The 18093-nt window shown below is 47.3% G+C and overlaps 1 protein-coding gene across 1 annotated transcript in view; it reads left to right on the top strand.

The window, feature by feature from the left end:
- Positions 1-18093, top strand: part of LOC146789944 (uncharacterized) — a 1358907-nt gene that overhangs the window by 309367 nt on the left and 1031447 nt on the right. The window contains exons 3-4 of the mRNA XM_085628244.1: positions 12836-12984; positions 13285-13427. Of these exons, the coding sequence (XP_085484370.1) occupies positions 12836-12984; positions 13285-13427 (292 nt within the window). The remainder of the gene's footprint in view (positions 1-12835; positions 12985-13284; positions 13428-18093) is intronic.

Raw genomic sequence — 18093 nt, 5'->3', positions numbered from 1 at the left:
ACATCTGTACGGCAGCGTATGACTTCTTGGCAAGAAGTTATCTTGAAGAACACGCCAGTTGTCCTCTGATTGTGTTAGAGGCCCCAGTTGTCGAGGAACATGTATGTTCGTTTACCTTGTTAGACTGGATGGCGGAAACATTTACAGAACGTTCTAATGACTTCCTCTTGGAAGCTGTCGCTACTTACTGTGCTTATACGTTGAAGGATTAACTTGGATGTCGGTCAAACTTTCCTTGTGCGACCCAGACATTTTTAAAAAAAAAGATTTTTGATTCGGTATTTGGGCTCGCTGAGCCTTTGCAAGATGTTACATGTTTTTTCATTTCCTTTTTTTTCCCCTTCGTTTTTTCTTTTTGCTGTTTTTTCTTTTCGAACTTTCACTCCCCTTTATTTGGATTTCCAATACATGCACTTAGTTCCGCTCGTCCGAACTTGAACTCTGCGTTCTTTTAATTGTATCCCTAATAGTTCGTGGTCCGATCAAGGGAGGGTGTAGTGGAGGCAGCGTTTTAGATAGATACATTGCTATGTTAGCATAAGCGCCTTAGATGTTAGAAACGCCATCTTGCCACTTTTGCTGCTTTTGCACACGACACTGCAGGTACATGTTATTATTTGAAAACTGCTTGCTTGCCTTTTCTTCACATGAGAACTGTCTGTTGTTCACATCCCTAGACGTGCACTGCGACCTTAGTCTGAACATTGTGTGCAGAAACAGTCTGAGCCACCAAACAATGTATGTTTTTGAGTTCAGGTTGATCGGCCCACGCTCTAGCCATAACACGCACACAGCTGCAAATATCTGAAAGTCGAGAGCCTTTAATATTGCAGTTTGCATGCATTAGATACACATTCTGGAGAAGAACTTTTCCAGGCGCAGAGCAAAGCTGATCCTGTGATGTGATCTTTACGGTATGGGGTTCCCCATTCAAACCTAGAGACCTTCTATTAGTATAATAATACTAGCTCACTAGCGAAGGGAGGGCGGTTGTGTTCCACTATCATTTGTAATATGATTTCTCCCTTCATTTTCTATGGTATTGTAACAATGCTGATGGTTTTAATTGTAATCATTTGTCTGCTTATGTTAGCCAAATTACTGCATCTTAGGACATGTAGTTTATAAAATAAACATTTTAAACTTTACCTTGTCGCTGATTACTCTTGTTGTGGACTGATCTGAGAATAATAACGAACAGGTATTTCTGATTCCCACCATTCCTGAGAGTACTCTAAGTCGCTTGTTGTCTATACATTGGGAGCTCCGAGAGGATACGGAGGACGAATGGTACACTGATGCTAGTCGGATTGGGGTTCTGGGTACTGAGGTGAGTTTTTGGTACACCGCAATTCACTGAGGTCCTGGTTTCCTGCGCATAGTTCTGTGCATGAGCAGAATCCCTGCAACAAGCCTTGTCCTCAATCTTACTTTGAGCGCCAGCCAAGTTATGTCTGCTAGTCATGATATCCTCTCTCTCTGCACATCCCAGGGTGGGTCACTCCTGGAGACCACATAGCCTTGTCCTGAATCTTACCTAGAGCTCCAGCCAAGCTGTGTCTGCTAGTCATGATATCCTCTCTCTGCACGTCCCAGGGTGGGTCACTCCTGGAGACCACCCAACCTTGTCCTGAATCTTACCTAGTGTGCCACCCAAGCTGTGTCTGCTAGTCATGATATCCTCTCTCTGCACGTCCCAGGGTGGGTCACTCCTGGAGCCCACCTAGCCTTGTCCTGAATCTGATTGGAGAAATAAAATGTTGTTGCTAGTCGGAAGATAAGTTTAAATTGTATTAAGGAGACAGATGCAAGGATTATACATAATCTTTCTCACTTTATTTTCCAATCAGCCGAAAATGAACACTGCTTTAACAGGGTAACAAACTTTTTCTGGACTTCAAATCCCCAGAATCCCAGGAGCCAGAACTACAGCCTTTAGCAACTAACAGTTCCCTGTCTGTTCCTAAAAATCCCTGGAAAAAGCAGCGCTCCCTCTTTCTTTGATGCAAATCTTCATAATTATATGAAGTCATACTCTTACTCCTCTTTCTGGTCAGCACGTGTTGCTGAAACCTTTGAGCCCCGTAGTTGACGCATGTAAAATAATTTTCACATTTGCAAGAAACATCAGGATATGCTGTAAATATAATATTTCATCATGAATCAAAGAAAGTGTGATGCAAACCGAACCTTCTCAAATAAGACCTCACAAATCAGTCCACCACCCCCTCTGCAAGTCTCCTTGCCAGGTGGGTTTATCCTCACCTCCATGTCTTTAACAGAATTAAAACATTCCTTCGTGCTAGTTAGAAAATGTTGCAAGTGGTGTCTGGTTAAAGCTTACTCTCTACAGAAAAGCAGAGAAGCCGCATCTGGCACCAGTTTGAAGTAATAAAAAACGTAGTGTGGATTATGAAGACCAATCCTCTCCACTCATAATGTCCTCCAGAAATCCACCTAGTGAGCCTCCAACCTAGATCCACCAACACCTGACTTGTGCATGACCCATCAAACTCACCTTGCAATTTAAGGGGAAGACACCACCTTAAATGCTTTCTCTAGTGAGCTCAGCAGCCGACGAACCCTCTGGAGCAGTACTCTGTAATTATGTTTCATACACTTTATTGCAACAAACTGCACACAATTCAGCGGAGTCTGAAAAGACTGGGTAGGATATGGAGTGAGAGTTGGACTTTAAGCAATAGTAAACATTACCCTGTTTCAAGTAAACTTCCTGCTCGTACATTTTGAATTCCTACAGCTGGATAGTAGGCGCAGGCAAGGCTAACTTAGCTGAGAACTCTTTTCGTGAAAGATTTTCATTATGCATCCAGGACTACAAAAAATGCAATTCAATGTTGACATCATAAAGTTTGGAGTATCTAGGTTCCAGGAGGGGCAAAGTACTTGAACTCTTCTTACTAGCTTGCAGATCTTTGGATGTACTCCTACCAGTATACCATTGACTAGTAGATAACCAACTGAAATGATTGATTAAAAGATATTAGTTGTTCTGTAAACTAATCAGGTTTGTACTAACTAAGAGAGGAAGTTCAGGACATGTACAAATTCTTCCCCGACTGAATCCAATCTCCTTGCTACACAGCAACGTGACAACCAATTTCAAGCAGACCTACACATTTTGACCATACCCTCGGACTAGTCTCTTTGGATATACTAGGGAGCATGATCTAAATTCCTGGGACTGTCTATCATGCCCAGTAATCCTCAAGACCATCAAGCATAGCAAGCTTTGCAGAACCATTTAGTGTAGAAAATCCTGTGGATTCACGAGAATACTTTGAAATGGTGCGGAGGGATCAGGAAATCCAAGAACTTTCCAGTCTACTGCACCTGTGATGCCTCCCCCCCCCCCCCCCCCAATCACCCCCTCCCCATCAGAAAAGGAGGAAAAACATTGTTTGGCCGCCCCCAACTAATCCTGTAAGAAGGCATCTGTGCCTCTGCATCCTATTGGACTGACTGCTGAAGTAGCTGCAAAGTTGGTGTGTCAGTCAACGGGCAAAGAGGTCCATGTTCGATTAGACGCCACTGAAGCATTGTGAGAAGTTGGCCTGGTATAACCTGTCCACTATTTAAAGTGAAAGACACACAATTGATGGACGGAATGCAGAACAAATCAAAACATTCACCCCCAGTCAAGAGATCTGGGTTAAATCGATCATTCTTTTACTCGCCATGCCACCCCAGTTTAGACCTGGCCATATGCAAATCAATTGTTCTGCATTCTGTCCATCAACTGTTGTTTTTGCATTTTTTTCACCCCGGAAGGGTATGCCCAGACGTGGGTCCTGTGCACTCCATGCCACTGGAATCAAGCTATCCTGGCAGAAGAGGGGTGAAACCCCGAAACCGGTCCTAGGATGCTTGTTTCCAGTCCAGGGAGGACCTGGCTTGGCAGTCCGGGCTGGACTGTTCCTATGAGCCACAGGTCAAGACTGATTTGCATATGGCTGGGTTCAAACTGGAACGGCATGGTGAGCACAAAAACGATGGATTTAGTCCCAGATCTCTGTACTGGGGTGAATGTATGACACTGTTCTGCATTCTGTCCAACTGTTGTTTTTGCACTATTTAAAGTGGGCACCTTGCACCAGTCCAAACGACCCTTATTGATGATTAGGTTAAAGACAACCTTTATTGAAAGCTATCCTAGTGGTAGCTATGGAGAGCAGCCTTCAGGCTAAGTCTTGAAGGAATGTAAAGCAGCTTGTTTTACCAGGTCATAACCTCCTGAATGACCAAATGAAAGGACAGCCACACAAGGTATATATAAAATATATGTATTTATTACTAAACACTCTCTACTAACCTCTTTATGAGATTAGAGAACAAAGCACACAATATTAAAGCACTAGAACGACAGTAAATAGCACAATACACAGCGGGCTCCAGGGGGAGACTGAACCATATACTAAGAAAGTGGAATAACAACCCCGACTTGACTAGACTCGGTGCCTAGAACATGTAGAATCGCTGGGACCCCAAGGAACCACCCAAGGTAGTGGCACAGGGGACCCACGGAGAACGGGTGCAGTGTGTGAACACAGGCGCGAGCTCCATACAACTCTATGGGAAAGTCGCAGTTGAAAATGTAAAGATTAAGGACACTTCGGAGAGGACTTTAAGCAAACCCAGCTAAACATAGAAGGTTCTAAGCAGTGGCGGTGCGTCCATTGGGGCGTTGCCCCACAAGCCACCCGCGCCCGCAGCTCCCTTGGCATCTCTGAACCTAAGTAAACTCTCAGTTTACTTAAGTTCAGAGACGCCGAGGGAGAACTGACAATCATGTCAGTCAGCATGACGTCGGACTGCCCACCACCTTCAGAGTTTGGGCAAACCTGCCAAGATCACACATTGAAATGAGCCGTATATGTAAGTGTGTGTGTGTCTCAACTGTTTGAGATGGAAGCAACGGGCAGGGGGAAAAAACCCTGTTCATGCTTCAAATGGGGTCCAGATGCTGTTGTGTGACATGGGTCTCATTTAGAGGCCGGGTGACCACTTTTTGTCTCCATGCATTTATTGGCACCGGTTGGCGGGCAACTGGGGAGTGAGGGGCACTCACGCACAGGTGGTGCCACAAAGGCAACACGCTGCAGATTTCCAGAGTTTCCATTGTGTTGTGAACGTCCATTCTTTTATGTTCAGGTCAGCAGAAAAGTTGGGGAGGCCCGGGGTGTGTTTGAGAGTGTGGGGGAAGGTAAATTGAGTATTTGTGGAGCGAGGAACTGAAGGAATTAACAGCCGTGCTTTGTATTAAGCTGAAAATATCTGGGGATTTAGAGTAGTTGGGCTTTTGTGATCCTCCCTACCTGACAATGGCCTTTTGAGCGTTATGATCAAAAACGGTGTAACTTTTGACCTTCTGAAAGTGTTCTTAACTTTCTTTAAATATGTTTGTATAAATGGCACAAAACTAAATTAATCATTTTAATGATCTAGCCATGCACTGCCTGATGCGTCAGTGTTGTATTAGAGCTCGTAGCAGGTGGTACCATTGAGCGGGAATTATGCGAGCTGCTCTGTTTCGACGCCTCTGGGTACACGAGATGGTGTTTACAAATGAGCCTCGAGCACTGACAGTTGGCCCATGTCCGGTATGCATAGCTCGCCCACATCTGTTTTTCTCAATGCATCCTGGTACTTGTAGTTTTGTTGATCATGCATCTTAAATCCCCCGGATGCTATTATAAATTCGTACTCTGACTGAAGAGAGATTCCATTTACAGAAAGTCTGGTTTGTATTTGCTTGACAATTGTGGCTCAAGGAGATGGTCCTTCTAATAATGCCTTCCCACTTGACCATGCTGTGTGATCTTGGACAAAATACTTTTCCTGTTCTACAGATCCCAAGCCTGGTTAAATTGGAAGTGGTTGGAAATGAGCTAAAAACTAGTATTACGTGCTGTAGAAATGACTAACCATGACATGGAGTCACTTGGGAGCTCCGTGGGCAACATCTGCAGGAATTCCTAGCTTTTTAGTCAGCATCCCTCTGCATGTTTGGGCCTGTCAGCCCTATAGACAGACATACATAGAAAGGTATGTCTCTTAGGTTCCTTAATGCAGTTGCTGGTGGCTAGGTCAGGACCCGACAAAGGTGCCCCACACGATATGGGGATACATTGAAGGACGCCATGAACATGCTCTGCTGTGCAAGGCAGGCCCATGTGCTGCGCCAGTGTGAGGCCCGTGTGTGCTGGTACATGAGTATCCATGTGCAGTGTGAGGTCAGCAACGTGCATGCTTCAGGTGCAGGCCAGGTGATGTCTTCAGATGTACAGTGGATGTTCTGACTTCAAGAAGTACAGGTTGCTGTATTTGCGCATGAATATCCGCCATTCCTGGATGAAAAAGTATAGGTTGTTGACGTGTTTGCACATTCGTGTTTGGAAAAGTACAGATTGTTGCTTTAGCACATGAATATTCACCATTGGTTATTGCCGCTGCACAAACAACAGTCTATTTAAATTTCTCAAGCCAATAATACTGACTCTGCTTATGAGGTTATGGTCGACTTGCTTTCATGTCACCTGAACCCCTCTATGTATTATTTGAGATTATGCGTGGTTATCCAACATGCAAAGTATTAAGTACGAGAAACCTGACACCCTGCAGACCACACTCTCAACACTGAAATTTGTGAGGGGAAATTCCACGGGACCTACCCTACCAGGCTCCACCTGACCCACAAGTGGCAGACGTGATGTGATTGTGCTGCTGAACAGCGAGATAGATCAGCCTCACTTCAGCCCTAAAGCACCGCCCTCCGTGAATTGCGATCAACCCCCCCGAATCCCCCTTATTGCAATCGGGCTCGCTCGCTGCGCTCGCTCGCATATGTTGATTCGTTCTGCATACGCGGCCTACCAGTTTCACATTCCACCAACCGCCCCTGGTTCTAAGGCCAGCTCCCTTGAGAGTACCGAGGTACCCGTGTTACCTATCCCAGAGGAGCCGGGTGCATAGAGGTCAAGTGATGTCGGAAACCTTTGTTGTTTTCAATGGGGTGATGCGAAAAAGTACTGCTGCCGGGAAGATGAAGTGTGATCCAAACCTGGATCGGAGATGAAAAGAACCTGAAAGCAGAGGGGACAGAGTCTGGGTCACTTCACAGTGTCGATGTCGGGTGCTTCAGGTGAGAAGAGGTGAAGCTTGACTCTGCAGCCATGGGGACCAGGAGAAGTCGACGACGACCAAAGTCCGGAGGTGAGCTGTCCCCCAATGGATGTCAAGCGCTGGGGGGTCAGTGTCCGGATTGAACACCAACAAGCCTTGGCAACTGCAACCCACGCGGGCAGAGGAAAGATGCTTTGGTGAGGACCAGCAAGGTCCGGGGACTCTCCAAGCTATGGAAAGTCAGGGCACATCTGGAGCAACCAGGAAAGCCCACGGAAATTTAGTTACCTTACAGGGACCCACAGGTCGACGGTCCAGGGATCGCGAATGGACCTCGAGCTGAATCACAAAATACCAGCCCACGGAACACTCGTGGAGCGTAGGCCGGAAATCTTCGGTGGAATTACTGCTCGGGGTCAGGACTACATGTAGCCCAAAGCACAGCCTCGGATTGCCAAAAAGCATATGCTGCTGCAAATGTACGCGGTACACAGGGGTTCTGGTTGCACGGTCCCCACGAGGGATACGGGCTTCAGAATTGCTGAGAGCGCAGATCAACCTCAGAGACCTCTGGAACCTACCTCCTGTGTTGCAGAAATCTTTGAAGCCCTCAGGAGTTCGGGAGATGCAAACCGGTCAGATGCGTTTCAGGTGCCTGCCTTGCAGGGGAGTAACTCCTTTACTCCAAGGGAGATTCTTTCATCGTTCAGCGTCATGCAGATCGTCAAAGTACTTGGTTTCTGTAGCAGAGTTTAGTCCAGGTAAAATCTAAAGTCCTGTAGTCAGAGGTTCCTACTTTATACCCAAGGAAGGGGTGTGACTAACTCTGGGGATCCACCTATGGGAGGGTCAGGATAGAGGGGTGGCTACACCCATGTCCTTTGTCCAGTTTTGCGCCAGAGCAGGAGCTGATGGCTCCTGCAACCGGTTTGAGCTGGACTATGCACAGGGACACCAAATGTGCCCCCAGTGCAGACATCAAAGCACTCTGAGTACACCCACCCAGCCCCAATACACTAAAGCCTGTCTGGGCGGTGGTTACACCTCCCTGTGACAGGAAACCTATTGTCAAGCCTTCCCTTGCTGGAGTTTCGTCCAGCAGCAGGAGGGCAGACTTGTGTCTGTGGCTGGCAGCATCCATTGTGTGATGCCCAGGTCGAGAAAGCTGGTACCGGGTGTACCGGTGTTGTCCTATTTCTCCCTCTAGGTGGGTGGAATCATACCTCCCCGCTAGTTACTGGCGGCGAGGTATGATTCCAAGGTGTTTGACACCAAACACTTGTTTCCATGCAGCCGTTTTAAAGTTAGCATTTACCGCGAGGTTATAATGCACTTAAGCATATATGGTTGGCTGCATCACAAACAACCCCGGAAAATAGGTTCCGAAGGCTGCAGAGGGGCTCTGCTCATGCATGGGCACCCGCTCACATAAAACCCAGCACCCTGCCTTCAGGATTGATAAGGCCTGCCATAGGGTGGACTGATAGGTTTATATGTGCAGTGATTTAGGATAGATATAGTGAACCTATATCTAAGTAAGGGGTGCATGCACCACCTTACACAGGCTGCTGTAGCAGACCTGTGGTGTCATTTTAAATGGTCTCTCAGGGGTGGCATAATACATGCTGCAGCCCCTGGGAGGCCGCTGGAGTGTACCTATAGTACTTGCAATCAATTTAGAGGAGAAAGCAGATAGACTGGGGTCCTGAATAGCGGGATCCCAGTCAGACTATGTCGAAACAGGCAAACATCAGCAAAAAGTGGGGGTAACTATAAGAAGCAGATCCTGCTCTCCTACAAGCATCAGTACCTGAAAGACCATTTGGTCCAATTACTAGGCGATCACATCCTGGATATGCCTTTAAATGCAGTCAACCACAAAATATTTGGCGACGTAGCAGGCACTCCTCTGTCACAGAGAGGTGCCTGTGTAGGCAAAAATTTCTTCGGCCTAGTCTGCCGCCATTTTGGAACAAGTTCCCCTCAAGAGGTTGATGTAGCAAACGGCAGACATGGAGCCTCTTTTTAGAACTGTACAACAGGTCATTGTGTTCCTTACCCAATATTTGATTGTGAAAGAGCCTGTTAGAAGTTCCAGGTTGAGTTTCAAAACTTCTCCTGATCTCCTTCCTCTTGTAGACCGATCACCACACCTGAGTCCCCATCAATTGGTATCCAACTCAGTCATCGGAACCATTGAGGTTCTGTAAATATCCTTCCTGTTCCAGGCCTTCTGTGATCCATCAAGCACTGAATTTCTATTCTGTTGTCCTTGGAGAGGGTCACCAACTCTAAATAGGTTCAGACGTTCAATAAATAGAAAGCCTTTAGTCTCTGAAGAGCTGTGTAGTGGGGTGAACATGGGAAGATTGTATGAGTCGATGATGAGGGAAGGTGCAGGATTCTGAATGGCTGTCAGTGAAAGGTGATCCCTGAAGAGAGCCTCACATAACACCTTTCTGATATTTGCCACATTCTTGGCAGGCAGATAAAGTGTGGATGAAGTTGTTTATGACAAAGCCCAAAACAGTCATAGTCTGACAGGGGCACAACTTGCACTTGCTCTTGTTGATAATGAACTCCAAGTCCTGCTGGAAGGTATTGTCCGCTTTAGTCAAGACCTCAGTTCGAGCCTGAAGTTGTCCATCAGAAGGATGTTGTCTAGCTAAACCTCGAGGCAAACTCCCTGGCCCTCAGAAATTTCAGCACCTGCTTTAAAAGCTTGTGGAAGCATCATGGTGAGGCCAAACAGCACCACAGCAAACTTGAAGTTCTGACCTCTCCAGGCTAATTGTAGGAACCTGTGTCAAATGCACGTCTTTTAGGTCTAGCCTTATCGCCCGTCCATAACATGTCTCTTAGAATGTGAATACCCTCCATCGTAAAAAGCTGGTTGGCCAAGCATTCATTGAATTGCTACAAACTGATCACTGACCCTGGGTTTTAGAAAAATGTTGCTCAAAAATCCGTCTTAAGTGGAGTGTTGTACCCACAATGGCCCCTTTTCTTTCGATTTCTTCCACTTCCTGGTCTATCAGGAACTCATCCTGTTTGCAGAACCTCTGAGATGGAGGGAGCCTATCTTGTTTTGGAGAGCTGTAAAATTCTGTCGAAACCTGTTAAAGTCTGGAGGTCCCATCGTAAATTGTCTCCATCTGTGGGCTAATAAGTCCAACCTCACGTTAGCCATAGATGTAAAAATTGATGATGTTTACCTGTGTAACCTCTCCAGGCATTAGCTGCTTCTCAGAAACCTCCCTGCTTATCTCCACAGCACCCAGAGCCTATGTTTCTTCATATGACCTTACCTTACCTCGACTGGCTCTTGCAAAAACTTTGTACCTGAAACTTTTTTCATTGAGGCTTTTGCCTTGTCCAAGGAGGATAAGGTGGCCACAAGCGTGCCAAGTTCTTCGATCAAAGGGTCCCTAAAAGGGAACCCTGTGGCAATCAGGCCCACCTCTGATGGATTCAGATCTCTGAACACGGGATCTATGGTTAAAGGTCCTAGGATGTTCAGGAGATTGGTCCTCGCATGCCCGCAACAATTTATCAGTCCCTTACATGGGATCTTTAATTTGTCACAAGGAAGATGGCATCAATATCTGAATTATGTACGATCTTACCTTCCACCAAAGTGAGTAGTTACTTCACCCTTGGGTGTACCTGTACCTCCTTGTCCAAGGGTTGCTTGATTTTCCTGCCCACTTATGCGCCCTCTTTAGCCACCAGAATCCACTCTGTTAACCCTGGGTGATTCGTTTTTTCTGGCTCAGACATAATAGATGTTCCACCTCTGTCCTCCTTGTCGGAGTGGAAAATATTTTAGGATTCTGGGAGAGTTGTCAGGGTATTTTGGGCCCATCGTCCTTGTCAGACGCAGCTGGGGAATCCCAGTCACCAGTAGCAGGGTGCTCCCCTGATGGGAGAACAACTTGAGGGGTAACCATGTTGCCATTATCCACAGATGTACCATCCTCCACCAGAGAGAGTAAAGGTCATAGGGATCAGGATCTTTTGAGGAAAGCCTACTGCAGGTGTTCAAATATATCTGGGTGATCTTGAGGTCCCTCTTTGGTTTTGCCTGCCTCACTTTGCTCGCATCGGAGAGTTCTTGCTCCCCCTGACGTCTGGGAGCCTCATGGCCCCGGAAATAATTATTCCCTCCTGAAGTGGGGTTCTGGATGACAGGCCACCAACAGCACTTTGTCTGCCAATGGGCTTCAGGGCCCCACTGATCGTCATTAGTATGGATGACCTGATGGCTGCGGAAAGGCCCTCTGGAATGATGGATTTCTCTTCAAGTTAAACATTGTCACCTTAAAGGATCTGTGCCATCTTCCACACTCATGTCTTGTGAAACTTAGCAAGAGGGCGGGTAGGTATTTGAGGCCTGTAATCTCCTCAGGCCACAGGCACAGCAATTCATTGGGCCAATGCTCCTTACCTATCTCTAGAATAGAACCGATTCTGTCAGCCTGCCCCTCTTCGTTATTTAACGCTCATTCGTGGTTACCCCACAAAGTGACTGTTGCACAGTCTGGGCCCCTCCTCCTGGTGAAATATCTAGAGCTTCAAGAAAAAAATCGAGTGCGGCTCAGACTTGGTGCAGTACTCTTCCACACTATAATTTTACCTACAAAATGGAACAACTAAGTAAAATCAATGAATCTCCATTATGCCTGTTAACTGAGAGAGTGAGAGGGCTGTCCCTAAATTTTCTCTCACACAGTCCACCAGACGAAGATAACAGCATGTATCTGGCTGGGAGAGCTGCTGCTTCTCCTGCATAATCCTCACCTCTGGTTCTGGCATAGGTTACTGTTTCTGCTGGCAGCACAAGTTATTAACTGATTCTGGGTTGAAACACCTGCATGAAAAACGCATTGTTGGTGTTTTCACCCCATTTAAAAAGCCGGTAAAATCTCTAGATTGGAAACTGAACAGAAATTGGCTTTCACTGTAGGGATCTTGTGCAATAATCCCGATCCCTGTGTACTATCCTATTTCTCATGGGAAAGTGAGATTCGTCTTGGAATTGGTAGGGCATTTTGCACCCCAAAATTACAGCCAATCATGTTATAACTAATTTGGTATGTGTAATTACTGGTGCAGTATTGCTGTAAAATATGAAATGGCTGCTTTAGTCTCCCTGACGGTTCTACAAGGTCAGTGTTCCCCGCGATCTGTGAGTTTTGCTTGGTGAGATAGCAGCTGGTGGTGTTGCAGCTTGTGAGCATATGTTCATCTGAGATGGTGTCTAAATCCCTACGCCCTGTTCAGGTTGAGGAATGGAGCCATAGATAGACCTTAACAGATAGAGTTCAATTTCCAGTGGATAAAACAGCAGGCCTTTATTTAGGTGTTGTCATTGTTACTAAGAACTATAACCTGTTGGTATTCTTTGCCCACACCCCTCATTTCCGGGCAAGCACCTAGTATGTCTGCTTCTTTTCTAGTGAGTTTCTGAATGTCTGTCCTCGTTTACTCCAAGACTGTCTGCTCCGCTTATATTAAGTACGTCTATCTTTGTGATAGGCGAGGTTACATCACATTACATCTCGCTTTGCTCATCTGGCCTGTCCCTTGTGATAAGTTTTTCACTGCAAGTCAAGGGGCAGGTGTGGCCGGTGTTTTTACTCACTCTACGTGCCTACTTAATTTCCCTTCTGAAAAGTCTTTTCTGTTTTAGGTTACTTCAGGGAGGCGAACTGCGCCATCAACTTCAAAGGGCTTCGTCAAGTCAATCTGGAGCAGGCGCCATTGGAGCCTTCAACTCTCCTCGAGTCCAGGACCTTTCAAGCAGTCCCGGGACTGGCACCTCTGACAGCAACTCACAAGGTGAACTCTTTCAGTTTCCGTGGAAAACTGGGGTAGAGGGGAAGAATAGTTCTCTGTTTAGGGGAAAAGAGGAAATTGAGAGCAGTCGCCTACCTAGGAAAGTGCTGGTGTTGGTTAATGTTATGAAGTCTACAGTAATTATCAGCAAAAGTTTGCAAAGCATTTTTTTTCTTTTGGTTAATGTTTGATCATTTGTTCTGTGACTGTACAATTCAAAGCTACACAAACTGTTATCGAAGGGCACGGGCACCTTTGTCTAATGTTGAGGTTATTCCAATCCTTTCCCTGTTCTCTGCCTAGAGTTACTAGGAAGCCCATCAGCATCCTGTGGAGAAGTTGCCCCTCCCTCTTCCAGAATGAAGCTGGATAAAAAAGAGTTTGATGAACAGCATCGGGATAAGTTGGCACAGGAAGTGAAAGCGGAGAAACGCAACAAAAAGAAGGTACTATAACCTGGCTGCCTGTTATTGTGAGCCCGTGACCGACGTGTCATAGAGGCCATGTATGTGAGCCAGCATTTATCAGGAATGTGGTAATATGAGTCTGCAGTTGAGACCAATTAAGCTGTTATTTGGTTTAAATGTGCAGAGTGTGAGACATGACTTATTAGACATTGAAGAAGATGAGGGTAGGAGATGGGAAGTAGGAGCGGATTGGTGTTTAGGAGTGATAAACGGGATGAGAATAGGCCCTAGTATCAATCTAAGGTAGGGTGACCAGACTTCGAAAGGCAAAAACCGCGACAGGCCAAACGTAGAAGTAGGACTAAGTGTTTGTTTGTGAGTGTATATGCACACCAATAGTGTGTGCCACGGATTTTAAAACACCTATGGCAGAACCTCCTCCTGCCCACAGAACAGTCCTCCTCGCCACCAAAACCCTCCTCCCCTCTGCTGGGACCAGAAACTGAAGTTCCATCTGACCTCTTGCTGTGCTGCTTGAATGAGACTGATGCAGCCCAGCGTCTGGGATCATTACCTCTAGTTCACACTACCGATCTACCTCGATGGATGAACCGGCGCTGAAGGCTCCCCGCACACGGACCTTTACTACTTGAACTGAATCTCTATATCCCTACCAAGGATCAGCCAATAGGAGGCGTCCCACAGTCTCCTCGCTTGTCCAGGATCATCTCAGCAAACCCACTGAGAGGTTTCCTTTACTCCGACTTCTCAGTCACGGAACTTTCGAGAGTTTACGCCAACACCTATCCTGCCCTAAGGCGCTTTAACGTTTTTTTTTTTACCTTGTCCTGAAGAAGCCCATGTTTGGGCGAAACGCGTTGGCTGTATTGAATTTATAGGAATACAAGCATCAACGTGGACTCATTAATTCTTCATACTTTATGTATATACTGCAAAAATCTTTCAACATATTGCCTCTCATACCCCTGTGAAAAACCGCGACAGGCCAAACATAGAAGTAGGACTAAAAGTGTTTGAGAGTGTATATGCACACCAATAGTGTGTGCCACGGATTTTAAAACACCTATGGCTGAACCTCCTTCTGCCCCCAGAACCGTCCTCCCCGCCCCTAAAACCCTCCTCCTCTCTGCTGGGACCAGAAACTGAAGTTCCATCTGACCTCCTGCTGTGCTGCTTGAATGAGATTGATGCAGCCCAGTGTCTGGGATCATTACCTCTAGTTCACACTACCGAGGAGCAGGTGGAAGTGAGCGACTGTGTAATAATTCCAGTACTCACTCCACATTCTTCTAAAAACCAGGACTTGTATTTAAAATCGTTAACCGTCAGGACACCTGGACAAACCTGGCAAACCCCGGGACTGTCCGGTGAAATTTGGGACCTTTGTCACCTTAATCTAAGGGTGAGTGCAGAGGCCTAGGCCTGTCCCTGACTATACAAGTTTCTAGACCTGTCCTGTGACTTGCAGGGTGCGCACCCAGGTGCCCCAGTGCTTGAAATGGAAAAATAGAAGTGCAGGTACTCTGTACCTGAGTACCTGCTTGTTTCTGAGAAGTGCCAGCACTCTCCAAATTAAAGTATTATATTTTTCTTGAAAAGTGCAGGTAATTTCCCTCTCAAAATAAAAAAAAGATTGCCGGTACTCAGTACCGGACAGTACTGGCCCATTTAAAGCACTGAGGTGTCCTCAAAATGGACAGAGGACTACTGTTCCATTGCTAGATATAGCAAATAAAGCAGTTGTGGTAGCATACCGGGTTTTGAGATTGATGACCAGGCTTTTGTGTCACCCTCCTTTTTTGTAATGCCCACTGTTATGTGAATGCCCAGAACTTTGCACAGACAGCCTGTTTCTGTCAAGTGAGTGTGTGTGTAGCAAATGTGCAATAGTAGGACTGTGTGTGTGAGTGAGTGTCAGCCAGTGGGATCCAATTTGGCAGCCATTAATTTTTTATGGCATAAGGAGGAAGATGATGAAAGCTTCCCCAGACAGTATATTTCCAGCATTCCTATGGATGAAGGGTGGAGATCCAGTTACTAAAGTGAGGAGGGTGGAGACAGGGCTACCTTTAGAAATTCCCTGAGGACGTTTGTTTGCAAGCAGCTGCTGAGTTGTTCTTCCTGAACACTGCCATTTGGCTGATGATCGGGGTGAGGGGTGGGACTGCAGTTTCTGCTGTGCAAAGTAAGGAATTTTCTAGGTCAGGCCTGCCCTTATGTCTATCACTTATTACTTCCTCAGAGAAGCTAATGACAGTAAGGTGCAGAAACCTCACATTTCATTGTACCCATGCTGAGGCCGCTCCAGTTAGCGACTGTGAGAAGGTGGCCTGATATATGCTGTCCACTAGTTCTAGTGGGCACCTTGTATCAGTCCAAACAACCCCTTATGGTGAATGGTTAAAGACAACCTTATATGAAAGCTATCCTAGTGGTAGCTATGGAGAGCAGCTTTCAGGCTAAGTCTTGAAGGAATGTAAAGCAGCTTGTTTTACCAGTCTATAATCTCTTGAATGATCAAATGAAAGGACAACCACACCAGGTATATATTTAAAATATATGTGTTCGAGGCATGTGGGCTGCTGAATTCATATCTGTGCATAGATCGCCGCCTAGTGTTGGGTCCGGATGTTTGCACGTTGTTGTCCTGGAAGAGTCTTCGAAGTATCCTTGGATAGGTGACTCCTCCCCTGGACTACAGTGCGCATGGGCATCCTCTCCATCCTCAGATTGTTTTTTTCCGCCATTGGGTTCGGATGTGCTATCTTAGCTCAAGTTAGGAAAATATTTTTTCGAGGCCAAAAGGCCTTTAGTTCGCGTCGGTACTGTTTATCGATCGGGTTTCGATAGAATTTGTTAGTTTACTAACTTTCAGCACCGACTGCTTTCGCATTTACCTGTCCATCGACGACTTCGACGATGGAATCCAGGACGCCATTCAAAAGGTGTCCGGTATGCAATGCGAAGTACCCACACATCGACGTCCATCCGGTGTGCAACAAATGCCTTTCGCCGGACCACGACGAATCAACATGCATGGCCTGTGCCCGGTTCCGCTCGAAGAAGACTCTGCGGAATCGACGAGCGGCGAGACTCGAGGCGCAGCACGCGGCACCGGCCCCGACAGACATCTTCGGCGAGGCCGAGGACGTCGAGGAATTGGAAGTCTTGCCCTCCAGTCCCGTTTCCGAACACGAACCCGGATCGGACGAGGAAGACGAGTCACTCTTCCACAGAGGTGAAGACGACACCGAGGTAGGAGACGACGAGGAGGCCTTCGGGGCCGAAGAAAGTAGCTCCAATGATGAACAAGGCCTACCTGTTCAAACCGTTCAAACACCAGTGCCACAGCCTATGGCTCCGGTCGAGGGATCGCCTTCGGGCCTTACCCGAGACCCATCCCGCAGTTCTTCGGCCCCGCCCTCGGGCCCGGCCTCGGACGTTCAGCGGCAGCCATTACTACATAAACAGGCTGGTTTCCCTATCACAAAACCGAAACCGAAAGCTGCTCAGGTTCCACCGAAACCGAAACTGAAAGTAGCGCTGGTCGGATCGAGGCCTTCGACGCCAGCGCACCGCGTCGGCACCGACCGCACCAAGAGGGACTTCGGTGCCGAACTTGAGGCGGGCGACGTTGGAGTCGACAAACGGAAAAAAGCCATCGGCACCGACAAACCTGCTCGGCTACCGGCACCGACGACACCAAGGGCCGTACCGCCTGCTGTGCCTCACATCGCTCCCTCGACGACACCTAAGCCTCAGGTATCGAAGACTTCGACGGTGATCTCTTCACCCCGACTCGATGACCCGCCGGCACCGAAAAAATCTACGGCCGCCTCTACGAGCCTGGCCGGTGCCAAAGCCTCGAAGGCGCCCCAAGTACGACCTGGTGTGACGCAAGGCAGCAAAACCACACCTGTCCTCCAGGACACGTCGGGCTCCGGTTCGGTCGGAGCTCCCGCAGCCTCTTCGGTGCCGACCAACATTACCTTCGGCTTGCCTCCGTCAACAATCCCAAAAATGTTCCAACTCAGGACACGGGTCACCCAACCTACGGTCACACCTGCTGAGACGTCTCCAGCACGTATCATCGACGCCGGCACTGGCAGAATGATTCTCCAGGACCGAAGGATAACTTCGGAGCCGCCATTGGACCCTTTCAGGATCCCACTAAAAAGGAAGTTGCCTGCAGAATCGGAACCTCTCCTTTATGAACCCTTCCATTCATCCTACCAGGATCCACACCGGTTCTCCCCCACACGCTCCGATACAGACGCATTGGAGGACTACATGGCTGACCAAGTCCCCTACCATGTAGACACGGACCCTGATGACCAGCAGGACCCTGATCAAACTTGGGGCGACCCTGCAGACCCCAGTGCACCTCTCGATGCACAGGATCCACAACTCTATGGGGCAAAGACATCTCCTACGGAGGATACTGCAGCGTTCAATGCTCTTATCGAACGTGCTGCCAATAACCATGGGGTGCAGCTTCACTCTGATACCATCGAAGATGACTTTCTAATGGACACCTTTGCATCCTCAGAAAGACATGTAAAGACTCTGCCAATGTTGAAGGGGGTCCTCAAACCAGCCAAGGACATTTTCAAAGAACCCACCAGGGCACGAGTGATAAACCCCAGGATTGATAAAAAATACAGATCAGCACCTGGGGATCCTA

This window comes from Triturus cristatus, chromosome 10 (genome assembly GCF_964204655.1).
Source record: "Triturus cristatus chromosome 10, aTriCri1.1, whole genome shotgun sequence".
Taxonomy (NCBI): domain Eukaryota; kingdom Metazoa; phylum Chordata; class Amphibia; order Caudata; family Salamandridae; genus Triturus; species Triturus cristatus.
Note: the sequence above shows the minus strand (reverse complement) of the source record. Positions and strands in the feature narration are given on the sequence as shown.